This window comes from Somniosus microcephalus, chromosome 2, assembly GCF_052327205.1.
Source record: "Somniosus microcephalus isolate GS21.2 chromosome 2, FLI_Smic_1.0, whole genome shotgun sequence".
In the NCBI taxonomy this organism is placed as follows: Eukaryota; Metazoa; Chordata; class Chondrichthyes; order Squaliformes; family Somniosidae; genus Somniosus; species Somniosus microcephalus.
The window spans coordinates 60,975,376-60,998,864 of NC_140988.1; the positions used below are offsets into that span (position 1 = coordinate 60,975,376).

General features: G+C 43.5%; 1 protein-coding gene and 1 long non-coding RNA gene across 2 annotated transcripts in view; one reads left to right on the forward strand and one right to left on the reverse strand.

Annotated features, from left to right (window-relative positions):
• The window catches only part of LOC147122719 (uncharacterized), a 118,302-nt gene extending 110,428 nt beyond the window's left edge, over window positions 1–7,874 (forward strand). Inside the window, exon 3 of the long non-coding RNA XR_015081470.1 lies at window positions 7,530–7,874. This is a non-coding gene — a long non-coding RNA (uncharacterized LOC147122719). The remainder of the gene's footprint in view (window positions 1–7,529) is intronic.
• Window positions 1–23,489, reverse strand: part of adad1 (adenosine deaminase domain containing 1 (testis-specific)) — a 165,064-nt gene that overhangs the window by 65,725 nt on the left and 75,850 nt on the right. Inside the window, exon 6 of the mRNA XM_086009729.1 lies at window positions 7,718–7,844. Coding sequence (XP_085865855.1) covers window positions 7,718–7,844 — 127 coding nt within the window. The remainder of the gene's footprint in view (window positions 1–7,717; window positions 7,845–23,489) is intronic.

A 23,489-nucleotide genomic window follows, 5' to 3' on the forward strand; every position in this document is an offset into this window, starting at 1 on the left:
GTGTGGCGCCTTATCGAATGCCTTCTGAAAATCCAAATACACCACATCCACTGGTTCCCCCTTATCTATTCTGCTAGTTACAACCTCAAAAAGCTCTAACAGATTTGTCAAACACGATTTCCCTTTCATAAATCCGTGTTGACTCTGCCCAATTCTATTATTATTTTCTAAGTGCCCTGTTACCACGTCCTTAATAATAGATTCTAGCATTTTCCCTACTACTAATGTCAGGCTACTGATGTCTGTAGTTCCCCGTTTTCTCTCTCCCTCCTTTCTTAAATAGTGGGGTTACAGTTGCTACCTTCCAATCCACGGGAACCATTCTCAGATCTATGGAATTTTGGAAAATGACAACCAACGCATCCACTATCTCTATAGCCATCGCTTTAAAAACCCTTGGATGTAGGCCATCAGGTCCAGGGGATTTATTGGCTTTTACTCCCATTAATTTCTCCTGTACATTTTCTTTACTAATATTAATTACTTTAAGTTCCTCACTCTCATTAGACCCTTGGTTTCCCACTATTTCCGGTATGTTTTTTGTGTCTTCTATTGTGAAGACAGAAACAAAATATTTGGTTATGGTCTCTGCCAGAAAGTACTTACGACAAGAGGGAAGTTACTGATGGGTAAAAGAGATTCTACCTGCCAGGAAGACCTGTTAAATCAAGCATGCACTACAACTAAGTCTAAGCAATAATGTTTAGCGAAGGTATTTGGATTACTTGAGGTATTTATAGATATTATTATCTGTTTTAGGAATGTTTCAAGAAGCAGCTGTAGGAGTGCAATGACCTTTCACTGACATTTTGAGTTACCTGTCTGCTTCATGGTAGTAATATATTGGCCAAGAAATTACTAGAATGGCGCATCTCTCGGCGAGTGACATGAGCTGGACTTTTAAACTCACACTTTAGATTGTACTATACTTGCATCGCAAATTTCTAGAAATGTGAATTGATAATGGTGCAGCAATGTCAATGTTGCATCCGGGATCTCATGAACGTTGTGCCCAATGGTCTTTCTCTGTAACCAATGAAGCAAATGTATAGAGAAAAAAACCAGACGAACGACGGAGAAGGAATTAGGGCAAATTGGAGTCAACTTAGAGATAGAAAGAGAAATAAAGAGGGACAGAAAGAGTAAACTGAGAAAGAAAAAAGAGACAGCAAGGAAAAGCAAGAACAGGTTTTTAAAAACCTCTAGGAACAATTTACTACCTGCGGGAGGGAAACTACATGGTTTCATTGTTCCCTTACTGTGCCTCCAAGTTGAGTGGCATTTCAGGACCATAAATCATGTAATTAACAGGGTCGTTACAACATAAATTAACAGCCCTAAATGGCTGTGGAGAGGTTCATTTGCATTAATGGCGTAAATCCAGCAATTTTATGACATGCAATGAGCTGCAATAGGGAGGCTCATGGCAAGGTTGCAATTATTTCGGTTTTGGCGAGGCTATCGGCGGAGTGGTGCAAATCATCCTGCAATTTGTGGAGAATCTCTTCAGCTAAAATTGTTGGATTTTTTTTACGAATACAACAACCCTAAAGGGTAGGAAAGGAAGAAAGGGGAGTAGGGCAGTTGTACGAATTAGAGGTAACATTGTGACAGTGGGGAACAAGGACATAGCTAACATTTATGTCCTAACATTAAGAGAGAAATAGAATCCATATGGATTGAGATAAAGGATAAGAAGGGATTGAAAATGCCCATAGGTGTATACGACAGACTACCTAATTGTGGAAGGGAAGTGAAGGGATAAAAATGTAGGCAAATCTATGAAATGAGTAAAAGACATAAAAATATAATCATGGGAGATTTCAACTACCCCCAAATAAACTGGCAAGAGGTAGGGAAAGAGGAAAAGAGAATGGATTTTTTACAGTTACAAGGACTCCTTTACAGTGTGTACGCGACTCCTTTCTTACTCAGTATGTAAGAAGCTCAACAAGAGAGGAATCACTGCTGGATCTAGTAATGGGAAATAAGCCAGAACAGCTAAGAGAAACGATCATAACATAATACTGTTTAAGATATAGGTTGAGAGAGATGCAAGAGAAAGACCAAAGTAATAGATTGGACAAAAGCCAATGTTGAGGGGTTAAGGATGGAACTAGGGAAGATAAATTAAAAAATTGAAATTGATAAATAAATAGAATAGTGGGAAATATTTTAAAAAGGGTGATCAATATTCTGCTAAAAGACAACTAGCCAATAATGTGACAACATGGATGAATAAAGAGACAATGGTAAAACGGAAATGAAAGTAAACGCATACAAATAAGAACATAGACAATAGAGAGGATGACAAAAGGGAGTACGAAGAAGTCAGGAAAGAAGACAAAAAAACAATTAGTAAGGCAAAGAAGAATTACGAAATGAAATTATCAAAGAATATAAAAATAATAAAGTATTCTACTGACAAATATCAAAAGGAAAATTAAGATAAGAAAAGGGACACTAAGGGATGCACAAGATAAAATCACAGGTAATGACAGTGTTAATATTGAACAGCTACTTTGCCTCAGTTTTTACAAGGTAGACTGACAAGGTGAACATGGTATTAGAAGAGATCAAAAAGGATATCGACATTTAATATAGGAAAGAGGGATATAGTTGATAAACCAAACTTAGAGAAAATAAAATTGTATCCGCACATACCCAAAGAAACTAAGGGAGAGATAGCAAAGGCACTAGTATATATAAAAAATTATTAGAAAGGGGAATAATGCCAGAGGACTGGCGGACAGCTAAGGTTATTCCTATTTTTAAAAAGGGAGCTAGAACAAATCCAGAAAACTAGACCAGTTAGCTTAATCTAAATGGTACAAAAGATAATGGAATCTTTACTGAAAGATGTAATAGAAAAACATCTAGAAAATATAATAAAGAAGTCATTCTTGGCCAACCTTATTGAATACTTTGAAGAAGTAACAGAAAGAGTAGACAAGGGTAATGTAGTAGATGGATTTAGATACTTGGATTTTCAAAATGCCTTCATAGTAGACCCATGACTAAGGTCAGAACATATGGAGTTGGGACAAGTAGCAGAATGATTAGCAAACTGGCTATAAAACAGAGGCCTAGAAATTCACTAGCCTTAGCACCGCTTTTGAGGCGCTAGAGGGACTAGCGCCAGAGTTATGGCCAGTTGAAAAATTCCCTGGGGCCCTAAAGCGGCGTTGCACCGGTAGCGCTGCGCCGGCACCGATGACGTCATCGGTGTGCGCAGCGTCCCAGTTGCCATGCCGACGGGCCCCAGCGCCGAAATTCAGTTGCGGCCGCCTCGCCCGTGGCAGCCGCAACTAAGACTCTGGCAACAGAGTCCAACATGTGTTTGCGCCGGCGCATTAAAGGCCCCGCGGCGGCCGGCCGCTTTCCCGCCGGCCGCCTGCCCGCAGCTCCCTCCCCAGACTTCTCCGCCCCCCCCCCCCCCCCGGAACAGATGCAAGCCCGGCACTTGTCCGAGGTGCCGGGCTCATTTTTGAAGAGATTTGCGCGGGCCGCGGCCGGGTGCAGGCAGCTCCTCCTTAACGGAAGGAGGAGGCCTGCACTTCCCGAGCCTGCCACACCGCAGCGGGCGCCGCAGCGCCGGAATAGCGCCGCAATGCGGCACGTTGCGCCAGTTTTCAGGCGCTAAAACCCTTCAGTAGCGCCGGCAGCAGTTTGGGCGCGGCGCTACTGAATTTTTGGCGCGCGCAAAGGGACTTAGCGCCGGCGCTAACTTCCGGCGCTAAAGCCCTGGCGCAGCGCAAACTCAATTTCTAGGCCAGAGAGTCAGAGTTAAAGGTAGTTACTCAGGCAGGCGGAAGGTGGGAGGCAGTGTTCCACGGGGATCGGTGCTGGAACCACTGTTGTTCACCATTTACATAAAAGGTTTGGACTCGGAAATCGGAAGTATAACATCAAAATTTGCAGATGACACCAAATAAATACTGAGGACGTCTGTGACAAAATACAAGATGTTAACAAACTTGCAGAATGGGTGTGTAATTGGCAAATTAACTTCTATATAGATAAGTGTGAGGTGTTGCATTTTGGTAGGAGGAATAGGGAGGCCAACTACTCCTTGGAAAATAAGAGTCTAAATGGGGTAGAGGCGCAAAGGGCTCTAAGGATACAGATTCACAAATCATTAAAGGTAACAACAGAGGTTCACAAAGCCATAAAAAGTGCACTGAGGTTCATTTCTAGAGGAATAGAATTCAAAAGCAGAGAAGTTATGTTAAACTTATATAGAACCTTGGTTAGACCACCCTTAATTGTACTGTGCATAGTTCTGGTCTCCATATTACAAAAAAGATAGAAGCACTGGAGAAAGTGCAAAAAAGATTTACAAGCAGGATATCAGAGTTAACAGGATACAACTATCAGGAAAGACTGATCAGACTGGGGCTCTTTTCCCCAGAAAAGAAAAGATTGAGAGGTGACATGATAGAGGCATTTAAAATTAGCAAGGGGTTTGATTCAGTAGATGTTGCCACTTGTGGGGGAGACCAAAACTAGGGGCCATAAATACAAGACAGTCACTAATGAATCGAATAAGAAATTTTTCTTTTAGTCATTATTTGTCATTTTTCTGTCAACATTTAACATCGAAATACTCTATGTAATCACGTATAATTTCTACAATTGCCAAACAAATTATTCAAAATACTTTCTAAAAAAAATTGCCACTTTTTCTCAGCAACTGAAATGAGTAAGAAATACATATTTCACAACAACAGAAAGAAAGATCTGCATTTATATATTGCCTTTCACGACCTGAGGACGTCCCAAAATACTTTTTAAAAAAGTACTCACTTGACTGAAGTTCAGTCACTGTTGTAATGTAGGAAACGTAGCAACTAATTTGCATACAGCACAGTCTTACAAATACCTATGATATACAGGAAACTCTCGTTTAAACGGCACCTAAATATCCGGAATTCTCTATTAACCGGCAAAATTCTCGCTCTGAAAACAACACCTCAATAACCGGCAATGTTGCCAAGTTCGAGTCCCCCGCGGTGGCCGAGTTAGTCAGTCGGGGTAGTTCTCCAAACTGCCACTACTCGGCTTCTTGGCGCTGTCCGAAGTCAGAACACCTCAAAACCCCTGTAACAGGAGTCTGACTCTCCCGCGCTGTCGGTAGTCTCTTCTGATCCGCCATTTTACAGGGGTACTGTGTAAGAACATAAGAACATAGTAGTCATTGCTGGTAGTCATTGCATTGCATTATGGAAATCCCAAAAGTTGGTCCAAGCAAAAGGAAGAGAGTGGTGTTAACTTTAAAACAGAAAATCGACATATGCCAACGACTAGAAAGGGGCGAGAAGCGTATCAACATTATGAATGAATTCAAAATCGGCTCGTCAACAATTTACGACATCAAATCGCAAAAGGTTAAGCTGCTCAAGTTGTATTCAAGCTCGGAGACATCTAAGAGTGTAAAGAAATGGCGTACGCTTCGTAAGCCTAAGCTTGACGAGCTGGATACCGTGCTTCATGAGTGGTTTTCTATTAAGCGTTCCGATTTCCGGACCCATGCTAATCGGAAAAGCGAAGCATTTCTACGCAAAGATGGAGCTCACTGACAAGTGTGCTTTCTCCGAGGGATGGCTAACGTGCTTCAAGGTATGGCACGGGATACGACGACTCGATATTTCCAGGGAGAAGAAATCAGCTGATCACAACGCTGCAGAAGAATACTGCGATTATTTCAATCAGATTGTGCAGCAACATGATGTCGCCAGCACAGCTATACAATGCCGATGAAACGGGCTTATTTTGGAGGTTTTTGCCAGAATCAACGCTTGCTGGGGCTAGTGAGGCTAATGCTTCAGGTTACAAGAAAAATAAAGATCGTGTAACTGTGCTAACATGTGCGAACGCTGCTGGATCACACCGGGTTAAACTTCTTGTCATTGGGAAGTATAAAAATCCCTGTTTAAAAAGGTGAGGCACTTACCTGTTGAGTACAAAGCTCAAAGAAATGCTTGGATGGATAAGGAAATCTTTTCGAATTGGTTCCATCATATTTTTGTTCCATCTGTGAGGGAACATTTCCGTAAAATAGGGAAACCTGAAGATAGCAAATGCATTTTATTGCTTGATAATTGTAGAGCCCATCCGCATGAATCCGAGTTGGTTGCGGGAAATATTTTCACCATTTATTTGCCACCAAATGTAACTTCTCTCATACAACCCATGGACCAGGGCGTTATCCAAAATCTCAAGTGTCATTACAAGAAAGACTTCCTACGTAAACTGATAAGCCAAGATGACAATATTCACACAGTTCAGAAGGAATACAATCTTAAAGATGCCATCTTTAATGCTGCATGCTCCTGGAACTTGGTGAAAGGTCACACTTTGAGACAAGCCTGGCGCAAATTGTGGCCTTCTGTAATGTTTGCTGAAGGTTCTTCTTCAGAGGAGGAATTTCATGGGTTCAATGTTCGTCCCAAGAGGAGTACAGTAAAGGAAATGGCTGGCATGGTGAAAAATGTAGGCCCAGCAAACCCTCTACGTCACCTCAGTGAAAGTGATATTGAGCAGTGGGTTGATGCAGATAGAGAAGTTGCTGTTATGCATATGCTAAGTGATGATGAAATAATGGAGAATGTTTTGAATCCAAAGAAAGAAAAGGAAAGTGAGATGGAAAGTGAAGAGGATGAGCTTTCTGAAGAGAAGATGATTTCTTGGGCTAAAGCTGCAGAAGATTTTGCTTCATTCCTCAAATTTGCTGGAAGCCATTCTTGTTATTCTGCCCAAGAAGTTGTGCACCTCCATATTCTGCATTCCACCTTTCTACAAAAAAGGCAAGAGTCCACTAAGCAAGCAGACATCCGGGACATGTTTAGGAAAGCTTCCAAAAGAGTTGAAGCAGTGGAAGTGCCTGAAGAGTCTGTTGAAGTGCATGATCCTGGTGACCCAGCTGACATGGATATTCCTGATGAACCAGTTGACTTGGAATAAGTGTACAGTCAACCACAGTACTTTATACTGTACTGTACAGTCGTTTATAAGTTTTGTTTTACTGTTAAGTAATTAAGAGTTATGGATTACCCTCAACTGGCAGTACTGTACTTAATTAAGCATCTTCCACCATCCATTTAACACAACATTCTGTATACTGCACAGTGATTTTTATTTTCTTTGTTAAAAATAGCCTCAGTAGATAACCCTCTCCGTCATCCAGAAATTGATAAACCAGCAACAAGCCGGTCCCATCGGTGCCGGATAAAAAAAAGTTTCCTGTAATGACCAGAGCATCTGTTTTAGCAATGTTGGTTGAGGGATAATTATTGGCCAGGACACCAGCGGTGAATTCCCTGCTCTTCAAAAAAGTACCATGGGATCTTTTAAGTCAAGCTGAGGGGGCTAACAGGGGCTCGGTTTAACATCTCATCCAAAAAATGATACCTCCAACAGTGCAGCACTCCTTCGGTACTGCCTAGATTTTGCACTCAAGTCTCGAGTGGGACTGAAGGTTGTGAAAGATGCTATATAAATGCAAACCTTTCTTTTCTTTTTTCTTTCAGACTTATGTAGATTTCATCTGTGCGGCAGCAGCCTGACTGTGTTTTACAACCATCACCATTATTGTATCCATCAGAAACAAAAAATCAAGTTTAATCTTTACCTTGTGTACTATTTCTAGCACAATAAAAGTTTGCAGTCTTATAAATCGAACACCAAGTTACTCAATTTATAATATCATATACTTTACCTCAACAGTGAGCGTCTTGCAGTGACCACAGCATGGGAATCATGCACGATGCGGCCTTCAGAATATAAAGGATCATTGCAGTTCATCTCTCCTGTTCCAACTGCAACAACTTCATAAGGCTGTCCATCTAAATTACAAACCGTAATAAAATGTTCAATAAAAAAATTAGTTACACAATGTACAGCACAGAAACGGGCCATTTGGCCCAACAGGTCTATGAGTCTCCTCCTACAACCCAATATCCCTTTGCAGCCTCTTTGTGTCCTACTCATAACATACTTTCCCACCTAGCTTTGAATCGTCAGCAAACTTGGATATATTACATTCGGTCCCCTCATCAAAGTCATTGATATAGATTGTAAATAATGGAGGCCCAAGCATTGATCCTTACGGTACGCGACCAGTTACAGCCTGTCAACCTGAAAATGACCTATTTATTCCTACTCTTTGTTTTGTGTCATTACCCAATCTTCAATCCATGCTAATATATTAACCCCAATCCCATGAGCCCTGATTTTCTGTAATCTCTTGTGTGGCATCTTATCGAATGCTTTTGAAAATCCAAATACATTACATCCACTGTCTCCCCCATATCTACCCTACTAGTTACTTCAAAAAACACCATTTCCCTTTCGTAAATCCATGTCGACTCTGTCCAAACATATTATGATTTTCTAAGTGCCCTGTTACCACGTCCCTAATAGATTCTAGCATTTACGCTACTACTGAAGTCAGTCTAACTGGCCTATAAATCCCTGTTTTCTCTCTCCCTTCTTTCTTGAACAGTGGGGTTACGTTTGCTACATTCCAATTTGTGGGGACCGTTCTAAAATCTAGGGAATTCTGGAAGATCAAAATCAATGTCTCCACTATCTCTGTAGCCACCTCTTTTAAAACCCCATGATCTAGGCCATCAGGTCCAGGGGATTTGTCGACTTTTAAATCCTTTAATTTCTCATGCACTATTTATGACGAATACTAATTTCTTAAAGTTCCTCATTCTCACTAGACACTTGGTTCCCCACTATTTCCGGAATGTTTTTTGTGTCTTCTACCACGAAGACAGATACAAAATATTTGTTTAATGTCTCTGGCGTTTCCTTATTACCCATTATAATTTTCTCTCTCTCTGCCTGTAAGGGACCCACGTTTACTTTCGCTAATCTCTTCCTTTTTACATACCTATAGAAGCTTTTACAAGGTACAGTAGCTTAGTGGTTATGTTACTGGACTAGTAATCCAGAGGCCTGGATCCCACCATGGCAGCTGGGGAATTTAAATTCAGTTAATTAAAGCAATCTGGAATAAAAAGCTAGTATCAGTAACGGTTACCATGAAACTTCCAGATTGTCACACAAACCCATCTGGTTCACTGGAAGGAAATCTGCCATCCTTACCTGGTCTGGCCTATATGTGACTCCGGACCGGCATCAATGCAGTTGACTCTCAACTGCCCTCTCAGATAGTATAGCAAGCCACTCAGTTCTACCAAACCGCTACAAAGTATACAAAGAATAAAACCGGATGGGCCACCTGGCATCAACCTAGGCATCGGACACGATAACGGCACACCCAGCCCAGTCGACCCTGCAAAGTCCTCCTCACTAACATCTGGGGACTTGTGCCAAAATTGGGAGAGCTGTCCCACAGATTAGTCAAGCAACTGCTGACATAGTGATACTCACAGAATCATATCTTTCAGCCAATGTCCCAGACTCCGCCATCACCATCCCTGTGTATGTCCTGTCCCATCGGCAGGACAGACCCACCAGAGGTGGCGGCACAGTGATATACAGTCGGGAGGATGTGACCCTGGGAGTCCCCATGAAGTCTCACGGCATCAGGTCAAACATGGGCAAGGAAACCTCCAGCTGTTTACCACCGACCGCCATCCCTCAGCTGATGAATCAGTACTACTCCATGTTGAACACCACTTGGAAGAAACACTGAGGGTAGCAAGGGCACAGAATGTACTGTACGTGGGGGACTTCAAAGTTCATCACCAAGAGTGACTTGGTACCACTACTACTGACCGAGCTGGCCATGTCCTAAAGGACATAGCTGCCACACTGGGCCTGCGGCAGGTGGTGAGAGAAAACCAAAATGAGGGGGAAAACTACGTGACATCGTCCTCACCAATCTACCTGTCGCTGATGAATCTGTCCATGACAGCATTGGTAGGAATGACCACCGCATAGTTCTTGTGGAGACAAAGTCCCGTCTTCACACTGAGGACACTCTCCATTGTGTTGTGTGGCATTATCACAGTGTTAAATGTAAATGATTCAGAACAGATCTAGCAGCTCAAAACTGGGCATCCATGAGGCGCTGTGGGCGATGAACAGCAGCAGAATTGTATTCCACCACAATGTGTAAACTCATGGCCTGGCATATTCCTCACTCTACCATTACCATCAAGCCAGGGGACCAACCCTGGTTCAATGAGGAGTGTAGAAGAGCATGTCAGGAGCAGCACCAGGCGTACCTAAAAATGAGGTGCCAACCAGGTGAAGCTACAACACAGGACTACATGCATGCTTAAACAGTGGAGCCCAGCACGTGAGAGCAAAAGACAAGGCTGAAGCATTTGCAAACCATCTTGAGCCAGAAGTGCCAAATGGATGATCCATCTCTGCCTCATCCTGAGGTCCTCACCATCATAGAAGCTAGTCTTCAGACAATTCGATTCACTCCACATATCAAGAAACAGCTGAGCGCACTGGATACAGCAAAGGCTATGGGCTCTGACAACATTCTGGCTGTAGTGCTGAAGACTTTTGCGCCTCTAGCCAAGCTGTTCCAGTATAGCTACAACACTGGCATCTACCCGAAAATGAGGAAAATTGCCCAGGTATGTCCTGTCCACAAAAAGCAGGACAAATCCAATCCGGCCAATTACCACCCCATCAGTCTATTCTCAATCATCAGCAAAATGATGGAAGGTGTCATCGACAATGCTATCAAGCAGCACTTACTCACCAATAAGCAGCTCACCAATGTTCACTTTGGGTCCCGCCAGGACCACTTGGCTCCAGACCTCATTACAGGTTTTGTCCAAACATGGACAAAACAGCTGAATTCCAGGTGAGGTAAAAGTCACTGACCTTGACATCAAGGCAGTATTTGACTGAGTGTGGCATCAAGGAGCCTTAGTAAAACTGAAGTCAATGGGAATCACGAGGAAAGCTCTCCAATGGCTGGAGTCATACCTACCACAAAAAAAGATGGTTGTGGCTGTTGGAAGCCAATCATCTCAGCCCCATGACATTGCTGCAGAGTTCCTCAGGGCAGTGTCCTAGGCCCAAACATCTTCAGCTGCTTCACTAATGACTTTCTCTCCATCATAGGGTTAGAAGTGGGGATGTTCATTGAAGATTGCAGTGTTCAGTTCCATTCGCAACTCCTCAGATAATGAAGCAGTCCATGTCCGCATGAAACAAGACCCGGACAACATTCAGGTTTGGGCTGCTAAGTGGCAAATAACATTCGCGCCACATGAGTGCCGGGCAGTGACCATCTCCAACAAGAGGGAGTCTAACCACCGCCCCTTGGCATTCAATGGCAGTACTATTGCCGAATTACCCACCATCAACATCGTAGGGGTCACCATTGACCAGAAACTTAACTGTAACAGCCACATAAATACTGTGGCTACAAGAGCAGGTCAGAGGCTGGGTATTCTGCAGCGAGTGTCGCACCTCCTGACTCCCCAAAGTCTTTCCACCATCTACAAGGCACAAGTCCAGGCGTGTGATGGAATACTCTCCACTTGCCTGGATCAGTGCTGCTCCAACAACACTCAAGAAGCTCGACACCATCCAGGACAAAGCAGCCCGCATGATTGGCACCACATCCATCACCGGTGCACCGTGGCTGCAGTGTATAGCATCTACAAGAAGCACTGCAGCAACCGGCCAAGGCTTCTTCGACAGCACCTCCTAAACCCGCGACCTCTACCACCTAGAAGGCTAAGGGCAGCAGGTGCATGGGAACACCATCACCTCCAAGTTCCCCTCCAAGTCACACACCATCCTGACTTGGAATTATATCGCCGTTCCTTCGTCGCTGGGGGGAAAATCCTGCAACTCCCTCCTTAACAGCACTGTGTGAGTACCTTCACCACACGGACTGCAATGGTTCAAGGCGACGGCTCACCAGCACCACCTTCTCAAGGGCAATTAGGGATGGACAATAAATGCTGGCTTTGTCAGCGACGCCCATGTCCCATGAACGAATAATTTAAAACATGTTTTTATGACTCTTGCTAGTTTACTCTCATTCGATTTTCTCTCTATCAATTTATTGGTCATCCTTTGCTGAGTTCTAAAATCCTCTCAATCCCCAGGCTTACTACTCTTTTTGGCAACATTATAAGCCTCTTCCTTTAATCTAATATACTATTTTTAACTTCTATTAGCCACTTTTCCCGTGGGGTTTTTATGCCTTAAGGGAATGCATATTAGTTGCAAATTACAAATTATTTCTTTAAATGTCTGCCATTGCTTATATACGGTCATATCTATTAATCCAATTTATTTTAGCTAACTCACCCCTCATACCTACATAGTTTACTTTGTTCAGATTTAAGACCCTAGTTTCAGACTGAACCAAATCACTCTCAAACTCAATATAAAATTCTATCATATTGTGATCACTTCTTCCCCAGAGGCTTCTTTAATACTAGGATATTAATTAACCCTGTCTCATTGAATAATACTAGATCTAAAATAACCTGTTCCCTAGTTGGTTTGTTGACATATGGATCTAGAAAACTATCTTGAATGCATTCCATGAGCTCATCCTCCATACTATTACTGTAAATTTGGTTTCCCAGTCTATATGAAAATTAAAGTATTACCCTTGTTACAGGTACCTCTAATTTCCTGATTTATACACTGCCGGACACTACAACTACTGTTAGGGGGCCTATAAACTATTCCCACCAGTGTTTTCTGCCCCTTCTTGTTTCTTAGCTCCACCCAAACTGATTCTACATCTTGATTTTCTGAGCTAAGATCCTTTCTCTCTATTGTTTTTATTGTATCCTTTATTACCAGGGCTACCACCACCCTCCCTTTTTCCATTTTGCCTCTCTCTTCTAAAAGTCAAGTATCATGGAATATTTAGTTGCCGACTTTGGTCACTCTGCAACCACGTCTCCGTAATGGCTATATGATCAAACCCATTTATTTGTGCTATTAATTCATCTACAGGAAACTCTCGTTTAAACGGCACCTAAATATCCGGAATTCTCTATTAACCGGCAAAATTCTCACTCCGAAAACAACACCTCAATAACCGGCAATGTTGCCGAGTCAGAGTCTCCCGTGGTGGCCGCCTTAGTCAGTGGGGGTAGTTCTCCAAACTGCCACTACTTGGCTTCTTGGCGCTGTCAGATGTCGGAACACCTCAGTAACAGGAGTCTGACTCTCCCGCGCTGCCGGTAGTCTCTTCTGATCCGCCATTTTACAGGGGTACTGTGTGTCTCCCACGCTGCTGGTAGTCATTGCACTGCATTACCCTCAACTGGCAGTACTGTACTTAATCAAGCATCTTCCACCATCCATTTAACAACATTCTGTAGGTGAGTACCCAATTACTGTATACTGCACATTTCTTGATTTTTTAATTTTTCTTTGTTAAAAATAGCCTCGGTAGATAACCCTCTCCGTCATCCAGAATTTTTGATCAACCGGCAACACGCCGGTCCCATCTACCAAAGAGTTTCCTGTATTTTGTTGCAAATGCTTCACGCATTCATAGTGTCTTCAGCTTTAATTTTCTTCTATTTTTCGCTGATTCACCTCAGTCACTCATGCCCTATTACTTTTGTTAAGCTCTCTGTTCCTTCCTGACCCACTCTGCTTATTTGTACCCAAATTGTTACTCTGCTCTACAACCTTGACATTTCTCTTACGGCTTTTGAATTTACCCTTTCCTGAATCCTCCCACCCCATCATTAGTTTAAAGCCCTATCTACCGCCCTAGTTATTCGATTCGCCAGGTCACTGGTCCCAGTCCCAACTAAACAGCTCCCTCTTTCCCTGGTACTGGTGCCAGTGCCTAATGAATCGAAGCCCTTGCCTCCCACAATACACTTTCAGCCACGCATTTAACCTTCTAATCAGTTTGTCCCTATGCTAATTTGCACGTGGCTCAGGTAACAATCTAGAGATTACTACCCGTGAGGTTCTGCATTTTAATTTTGACCCTAGCTCCTCAAACTCCCTCAGCAGTATCTCATTCCTAGTTCTACCTATGTCATTTGTTCCTACGTGGGCCACGACAACTGGATGCTCTCCCTCATGACCATCACTTTTGTAATCCATACTGACTATTCATCATCATATTTTCTAGATGCCCTTTCTATTACATCTTTCAGTAAAGATTCCATTATCTTTCCTACCACAGACATTAAGCTAACTGGTCCATAGTTTCCTGAATTTGTTCTCGCTCCCTTTTTAAAAACAGGAATAACATTAGCTGTCCTCTGGCACTATTCCCTTTCGAATGAATATGTAATAGTGCCTCTACTATCTCTTCCCTAATTTCTTTTAATATGCGCCGATACAATCGATCCGGATCAGGGGTTTTATTCTCCCTATGTTTGCTTAATTTGTCAATTAATTACATTACAGCCTTGGTCCAAACATGGACAAAGGAGCTGAATTCCAGAGGTGAGGTGAGAGTAACTGCCCTTGACATCAAGGCAGCATTTGACCGAGTGTGGCATCAAGGAGCCCTAGTAAAACTGAAGTCAATGGGAATCAGGGGGAAAACTCTCCACTGGCTGGAGTCATACCTAGCACAAAGGAAGATGGTTGTAGTGATTGAAGGTCAATCATCACAACCCCAGGACATCGCTGCAGGAGTTCCTCAGGGCAGATTCCTAGGCCCAACCATCTTCAGCTGCTTCATCAATGATCTTCCCTCCAACATAAGGTCAGAAATGGGGATGTTCGTTGATGACTGCACAGTGTTCAGTGCCATTCACAACTCCTCAGATAATGAAGCAGTCCATGCCCGCATGCAACAAGACCTGGGCAATGTTCAGGCTTGGGCTGATAAGTGGCAGGTAACATTCACGCCACACAAGTGCCAGGCAATGACCATCTCCAACAAACGAGATTCTAACCACCTCCCCTTGACATTAAACGGTATTACCATCGCCGAATCCCCCACCATCAACATCCTGGGGGTCACCATTGACCACAAACTTAACTGGACCAGCCACATAAATACTGTGGCAACAAGAGCAGGTCAGAGGCTAGGTATTCTGCGACAAGTGTCTCACCTCCTGACTCCGCAAAGCCTTTCCACCATCTACAAGGCACAAATAAGGAGTGCTATGGAATACTCTCCAATTGCCTGGATGAGTGCAGCTCCAACAACACTCAAGAAGCTCGACACCATCCAGGATAAAGCAGCCCATTTGATTGGCACCCCCTCCACCACCGGCATACCGTGGCTGCAGTGTGTACCATCTACAAGATGCACTGCAGCAACTCGCCAAGGCTTCTTCGACAGCACCTCCCAAACCCGCGACCTCTTCCACCTAGAAGGAGAAGGGTAGCAGGCGTATGGGAGCACCACCACCTCCAAATTCCCCTCCAAGTCACACACCATCCTGACTTGGAAGTATATTGCCGATCCTTCATCGTCGCTGGGTCAAAATCCTGGAACTTCCTACCTAACAGCACTGTGGGAGCACCTTCACAACATGGACTGCAGCGGTTCAAGGCGGCGGCTCACCACCACCTTCTCAAGGGCATCTAGGGATGGGCAATAAATGCTGGCCTTGCCAGTGACGCCCAGATCCCATAAGCGGAAAAAAAAATGATCTCCCCTTTCCAACTTAAATGACTTGATATATTTTTGATCTCTTCTTCTAATGTCATGTTCACTTTGTTAGGCTCCCTGGTAAATACTGAGGCATTATTCAATATTTCTGGCATTTCTTAAGAACATAAGACGTAGAGGCAGGAGTAGGTCATTTGGCCCCTCGAGCCTGCTCCGCCATTCAATATGATCATGGCTGATCTGATCTTGGCCTCAATTCCACTTCCCTTCCCGCTCCCCATAACCCTTGACTCCCTTACCATTCAAAAATCTGTCTATCTCCACCTTAAATATATTCAATGACCCAGCCTCCGCAGCTCTCTGGGGAGAGAATTCCAAAGATTCATGACCCTCAGAGAAGAAATTCCTCCTCATTGCCATTTTAAATGGGTGCCCCCTTATTCTGAAATTATGCCCCCTAGTTCTAGATTCCCCCACGAGGGGAAACATCCTCGCTGCATCTACCCTGTCAAGTCCCTTCAGAATCTTATGGGGGAGAAATTCAGTATTGCCCCTTTTGGGGCGCAATTATTGGCCGGGCGCAAAGTTTAGCGCCTGGCGCTAATTATTGCCTCCGAATGCAAACTTGGCTTCTATCGCCCCTGGAGGCGATTGGAGCGCTAAATCAGGCGCTACACACCTCTCAAGGCGCTAATACCAAGGAGCGAGGCGCTACCTCAGAGCGCTGGTGAAGCTCATGTGATGTCAGTCAGCAATGGAACATAGACACACTGACGCCGGTCAGTTCTTAAAGGTGGATCTTGCTCTCCATCCACACCCTACTCATTGCAGCCTTGAAACTCAGCTTGGAGAGACCTGTACATCAAATCTGCTGGAAAGAACAATGGAGAGGCCCAGGGAAAGAGCTCAGAGTGCAGCCCTCGTAGTCTCTTCTAAATCGATGCAAGGAAGGTCAAATTAAAATGAACCTGCAAATTGCTGCTCCAGAAGTCAGTCTCTCTCTCAGAATGCGTGGTGCAAAAATGTCACTGACAAAAATAGGCAGGAAGCGGTCGCCTTTAAATAGCGCTCCCCCAGTCCCTTCCCGACTGCAAAACACCCCTCAACCTGTTGTTGCTAGCGGCAGGTGGTAAGGCAAGGGGCGCCACTCAATATCCAGACTGGGGCGCTGCACACTCGACTGACGTCACGATCTGCGGGCGCAGGATATCATGGCGGTAGTATTTAGCGCCGCCGCAAAATGTCTGGTCAATTTCGCGAGCAGCGCAAACATCGTCGTGCCTGTGCGCTAGTTGCTTTGCGCCCCATTAGCACCCTCTTAGGGCGCTAACGGGAGGCGCAAAGCAACTGAATTTCCCCCCCTATATTTTTCAATAAGATCCCCTCATTCTTCTAAACTCCAACGAGCATAGGCCCAACCTGCTCAACCTTTCTTCATAAGACAACCCTTTCATCTCCGGAATCAACCTCGTGAACCTTCTCTGAACTGTCTCCAATGCAGGTATATCCTTCCTTAAATAAGGACACCAAAACTGTACGTAGTACTCCAGGTGTGGTCTCGCCAACGCCCTGTACAGTTTATACTCTATTCCCTTTGCAATAAAGGCCAACACTCCATTTGCCTTTCTAATTACTTGATGTACCTGCATGCTAACTTTTTGTGATTCATGTACAAGCACCCCCAGATCCCTCTGTACAGGAAACTCTTTTTTATCCGGCACCGACGGAACCGGCATGGTGCCAGTTGATCAGAAAGTCCGGATTTCAGAGAGGTATACTTACCAAGGTACAAGAGCCCCGTACACGGCCACAGGTGCAGGAGCCCCGGTTACACGGCACTTGCGCAGGAGTCCCGGTTACACGGCCACAGATCCAGGAGTCCCTGTTGCACAGCCACAGGTGCAGGATTCCTGGTTACACGGCCACAGATCCAGGAACCCCAGTTACATGGCCACTAATATATAGTAAAACTTACCTGAACCCACTCCTGAATTTTGCCGGTTAAGAGAGATTTCCGGATATTTAGGTGCCGGTTAAAAGAGTTTCCTGTACCTCAGCATTTTGTAATCTCTCCCCATTTAAATAATAATTTGCTTTTTTATTTTTCCTACCAAAGTGGAGAACCTTGCATTTTCCCACATTAAACTCCATCTGCCAGATTCCTGCCCACTCACATAGCCTATCTATATCCCTTTGGAGATTCTTTGCGTCCTCCACACAATTTGCTTTCCCACCTATCTTTGTATCATCAGCAAATTTGGCTACATTACAGTCGGTCCCTTCATCCAAGTCATTAATATAGATTGTAGATAGTTGAGGCCCCAGCACTGATCCCTGCGGCACCCCACTAGTTAGTTTGCCAACCTGAAAATGATCCCATTTATCCCGATTCTCTGTTTTCTGTTAGTTAGCCAATCCTCTATCCATACTAATATATTACCCCCAACCCCGTGAGCTCTTATCTTGTGTATTAACCTTTTATGTGGCACCTTATCGAATACCTTCTGGAAATCCAAATACACGACATCTACTGGTTCCCCTTTATCCACCTTGCTCGTTACATCCTCAAAGAACTCCAGCAAATTTGTCAAACATGATTTCCCTTTCATAAAACCATGCTGACTCTGCTTGACTATATTATGATTTTCTAAATTTCCTGCTACCACTTCCTTGATGATGGACTTCAGCATTTTCCCAATGACAGATGTTAGGCTAACTGGTCAATAGTTGCCTGGTTTCTGTCTCCTTCCTTTCTTAAATAGGAACGTTACATTTGCGGTTTTCCAGTACGCTGGGACCTCTCCAGAATCCTGGGAATTTTGGTAGATTACAACCATTGCATCCACTATCTCTGCAGCCACCTCTTTTAAGACTCAAGGATGCAGGCCATTGGGTCCAGGGGACTTGTCCACCTTTAGTCCCATTAGTTTGCCTCATACTTTCTCTCTAGTGATAGTGATTATTTTAAGTTCTCCGCCCCCTCCCACAATTGCCCCTTGATTATCCATTATTGGAATGCTTTTAGTGTCTTCTACCGTGAAGACCAATACAAAATATTTGTTCAAAGGCTCCGCCATTTCCCTGTTTCCCATTAATTCCCCAGACTCTTCCTCTAGGGGACCAACATTTACTTTAGCTACTCTCTTCCTTTTTATATACCTGTAGAAGCTCTTACTGTCTGTTTTTATATTTCTTGCTAGCTTACTCTCATAAGCTATCTTCTCTCTATCATTTTTTTAGTCGTCCTTTGCTGGTTTTTAAAAATGTTCCAATCCTCTGGCCTTCCACTATTCTTCGCAACATTGTATGCTTTTGTTTTCAATTTGATACCATCCTTTACTTCCTTAGTTAGCCACGGATGGTTCATCCTTTTCTTGGAGTCTTTCTTTCTCTCTGGAATATATCTTTGCTGAAAGTTATGAAATATCTCCTTAAATGTTTGCCACTGCTTTTCTACAGTCTTACCCTGTAATATATTTTCTCAGTCCACTTTAACCAAGTCTGCTTTCATACCTTTGTAATTACCTTTATTTAAGTTCAGGACACTAGTTTGAGATCTAGCTTCCTCGCCCTCAAACTGAATTTGAAATTCTACCATGCTATGATCACTCTTCCCAAGAGGATCCTTCACTTCAAGTTCATTAATTATCCAGCCTGTCACGTGTAAGTTTATCTTGTGCATCTCTTAGTGGCCCTATTCCGATCTGGATTTTTCTTTTGTTATTTAATTTTGTAGTTCCTCTTTGCTTTCCTAATTGTTTTGTTTTACTTCTTTCCTAACCTCTTCGTATTCCCTTTGGTCATCCTCTCCTTTATCTATGTACTTAGTATGCCTTTTTCTTTGGTTTCAACTTGACCCTCATCTCTTTATTCATCCATGGTGTTTCATTATTGGCTAGTTTGTTCTTATTGTTTAGCAGAATATATTTTTCCTGAACTCTATTGACCATATTAACTATTTTACACTGCTGTTCTATCTCTGTCAATTTTCTTTTAGTTTACCTTCCCTAGTTTCATTCTCATCCCCTCAAAATTAGAAGTTTTCCAATCTATTACTTTGGTCTTTATCTTACTTATGTCTATGTCAATCATTATCTTAAACCTTATAATGTTGTGGTCACTATTGTGTAGATATTCCCCTATGCTTACTTCTCTTATCTGCTCTGGTTCATTTCCCATTACTTGATCCAGCAGCGATTTCTCTCTTGGTGGGCTTCTTACAAACTGGGTAAGAAAGGAGTCCTGAACACACCAAAAGCTTCATTCTCTTTTCCCTATCTCTTCTTGCTAGTTCATTTGGAGGTAGTTGATGTCTTTGCATGATTATTTTTCTGAGGGGGTGATTTTCGGCAGCACGTTCAGGCACCAAAGATCCTCGAAGGTGGGGTGTTGAGATGAAATGTAAGTTTAGCCCACCTTTACTTCAAGATGCCATCTTGGTAAAGGAGGTGAAACCTGCGCTAGGAACAGCTCATTAAGGGGCTGATTGCCACTTAAAATGCCTGCTAGCTCTCATTAAGGGGGCTACACAGCATTTTGGTGGCATGCGCTTGTCCTAACGCCCTCTGCTAACAGCGACTAGCTGTTTTGGAGTAAACAAGTTGTTGATGTGGATTTCAAGCGCTACTTAAAGGGATACTCACCATTTCATGTTCACATGCTGCTGGAGTTGTGAAGAGGACCTCAAACACATCGGGAGACTTTCTGGGACACTTTGTCATGACTTCACCAACACTCGAGCAACATTTATTTTGCAAATTCTCTAAGGACTTCACTTAACAAGAGCAAGTGCTGTGCTACTCCATCTTATACGAATCACCAGGAGATAGGGAGTGCTTGGTCATGGGCATTTTGCTAGTGGTCCCTCTTCGTCTGGATGAGGAATGGGAGGAGAACATGAGGCCAGGCAGAACAGCACCAGCTGCTGCAGAAGCGAGGGACAGGAAGGCAAGGTGGCATCCTACCCCCCCCTGCGGTTATAGGACATCGCACCTCCCCTGATCCTCCTCCACCAGGAACTCCAGTGCCACATCCGAGAACCTGTGCGCCCTCTCCCTCAGTCATCCTGCAATGTGCTGCTGTGTGCCAGCCATTACACTGCATAACTTCAGTGCAAGTGGGTGTGAGGAGCCCACATATACTGCTCCACAAAAATTGCGACTAATCAGCACCTGAAGTGCTAAACCTCCAAGTTTCTGGTTTAGCACCTCCAGGCAAGTTCAAATTATGGTAATCAGCAATTAGGAGCAAAATTGTGTGCTAAAGCCAGACTTTCAAACAGGCATGTCTTATTAGCATAGCATCCATTTAGCGCCTACTTTCACCCTTTGGCCAAAATAACCCCCTATGTCTTTTACTTATTTTAGAGATTTGCTTACATATTTCTTACTCCACTTCCCTTCCACTGTTAGGTGGTCTGTATGTGAGCAATCCCTGCTTATTCTTTATTTGAATTCCTATGGATTCTGTTTCTATCTTAATATTAGTTATGTCCCTGTTCACTACTGCCATTGTTATCTCTAATTAGTACAGCTTCCTTCTTCATCCTGTCCAAATACATTATATCCTGCAATATTTAACTGCCAGTCCTGTTCTTTATGTAGCCATGTTCCAGTTATCCCTACTACATCTAGTTCATCGCTATGAATTATTGCCTGCAGATCCCCCGTTTTGTTTCGGATGCTGTGAACATTGCTGTACAGGCAACTTAATTTCTTTTTATTCATTGTTCCTCACACTTTATTTTAATATAGTCATCTTATACTTATGATCTATAACTGTATCTGTCTCCTGATCGTTTACATTACCCTTGGTCAGACCATTACTCTCATCTCATCTATTTCTTTTATCTTTAGGCTTGTGTTATTTCCACCCCCCATCCCTCCCCCCGCCGTCTTAGCCACAGCCCTTTTTATCCTTTCCACTAGGACTCTGGTCCCATTCCTGTGCAGGCAGAGCCCATCCCAGTGGTACAGCTCTTTCCTGTCCCAGTACTGGTGCCAGTGCTCATTCCCCTCATTCCCACACCACTCTTTCAGCCACACATTCACCTTCCTAATCTGTGTATCCCTATGCCAATTAGGTAGTAATCCCGAGATCACCACCCACGAGGTCCCGTTTTTTAAAATTTAGCTCCTAGCTTCTGGTATTTCCTTAGCAGGATCTGCTCCCTTTTCTTCCTTATGTCATTTGTCCCGATATGGACCACAACAACTGGATCTCCCGTTCCTCTCCAGCTGCTCAGAGATATCCTTTGCCCTTGAACCTGTTAGACAATACCCTCCTGGATTCTCGCCTGCGATGGCAGAAAACACGATCTATCCCCCTAATTATCGAATCTGCTGTGACTACAACCTTTATATATGCTAAATTGCGTTTAAAACTATAGACGTCCCACAACTGCTTACTATATTGAAAAATTTAAAAGGTCTCATTTTGTGACCATTATAATTCTAAAAAAATAAACAAACTGAAGTTCAATTTCCTCTCCCCCCTGCTAGAGTGAAAAGCATTTCTGATCCACGTATTAGATTGAGGGAAAAAAAAGATTTCTGATTGAATATACATTAAAACAATAAATTAGGAGCCCAAATCCGATGTCAGGACAGCACGCATTGTCACTCTTCCTATTCACACAGCATTCAACATGCACTCCTTGAGCTGTCACATCAGCTCTTTTCCCAGAGGAGGTAAAATGCAAAAAAGTTAGTAGCCTACTTCATTCTTTAAATGAAGGTATGCTCACATACCAGATGACTGAGGTAGTGTTGTTATCATGAGTAATCACAAAAGGCATACCTGCCTGAAGATAAAGCAGAAAATATTGCTGCATAAATAAAATTAAATTCTAGCATCACCTGCTCCAACAACATCTCGTCTTGGATGAGATGCAATTTCTTCTAGATAAACATTAAGATGACTACATCCATCACCTCTGGCTCCCGCTACAAACTCTGTACCCTTGTCATCAACTCTATTTCCCTCCCCAGGCTAAACCAGACACACTGTTTACAACTTTGGTCTCCTCTTCAACCTCAACCCCATTGCCTCTCCATCATAAAGACCACCCACCTCCACCCCTATCTCAACCCATCTGTTGCTGAAACCCTCATTTAATCCTTTATAATTTCCAGATTTGACTATTCCAATGTTCACCTGGCCAGCCTTCCATTCCCCACCCTCTAAACTTCAGCTGATCTGCTGCCCACACCAAGTACTGCTTGCTCATCATCCCAGTCCCCCAATGCTACAAATTTAAATTTCTCATCCTTGTGTTTGAATCTCTCTATGGTCACACACCTCCCTATCTCTAATCTCCAATCTCCTCCTGCGCCACCATCAACACCACCTCCAAACTCTCCATTCCTCTGACTCAAACCACTTGCGCATTTTTCCCTCCCTTTGACTTATTATGAGCAACCATGCCTTCAGTCACCTCGGTCCCACACTCTGGAATGCACTCCCTAAACCCCACAACCTCTCTCTTCTCCTTAAAGCCCACTTACTCAACCAAGCTTGGTCACCCTTGCTAATATTTCCTTTTTGGCACAGCATTCATTTTTATTTTCCTAATACCTCTGACTATTTGCCTTGGGCCACCAGTGGATGTGGTGTATTTGGACTTTCAGAAGGCTTTCGATAAGGTCCTGCATAAGAGATTAGCGTGCAAAGTTAAAGCACACGGGATTGGGGGCAAGGTACTGTCTTGGATAGAGAACTGGTTGGCAGACAGGAAGCAAAGAGTTGGAATAAACGGGTCTTTTTCCGAGTGGCAGGCAGTGACTAGTGGGGTACCGCAGAGATCGGTGCTAGGACCCCAGCTATTCACAATATATATTAATGATCTAGACGAGGGAACTAGATGTAATATCTCCAAGTTTGCAGACGACACAAAGCTGGGTGGGCGTGTGTACTGTGAGGAGGATGCAGAGAAACTCCAGTATGATTTGGACAGGTTGGGCGATTGGGCAGA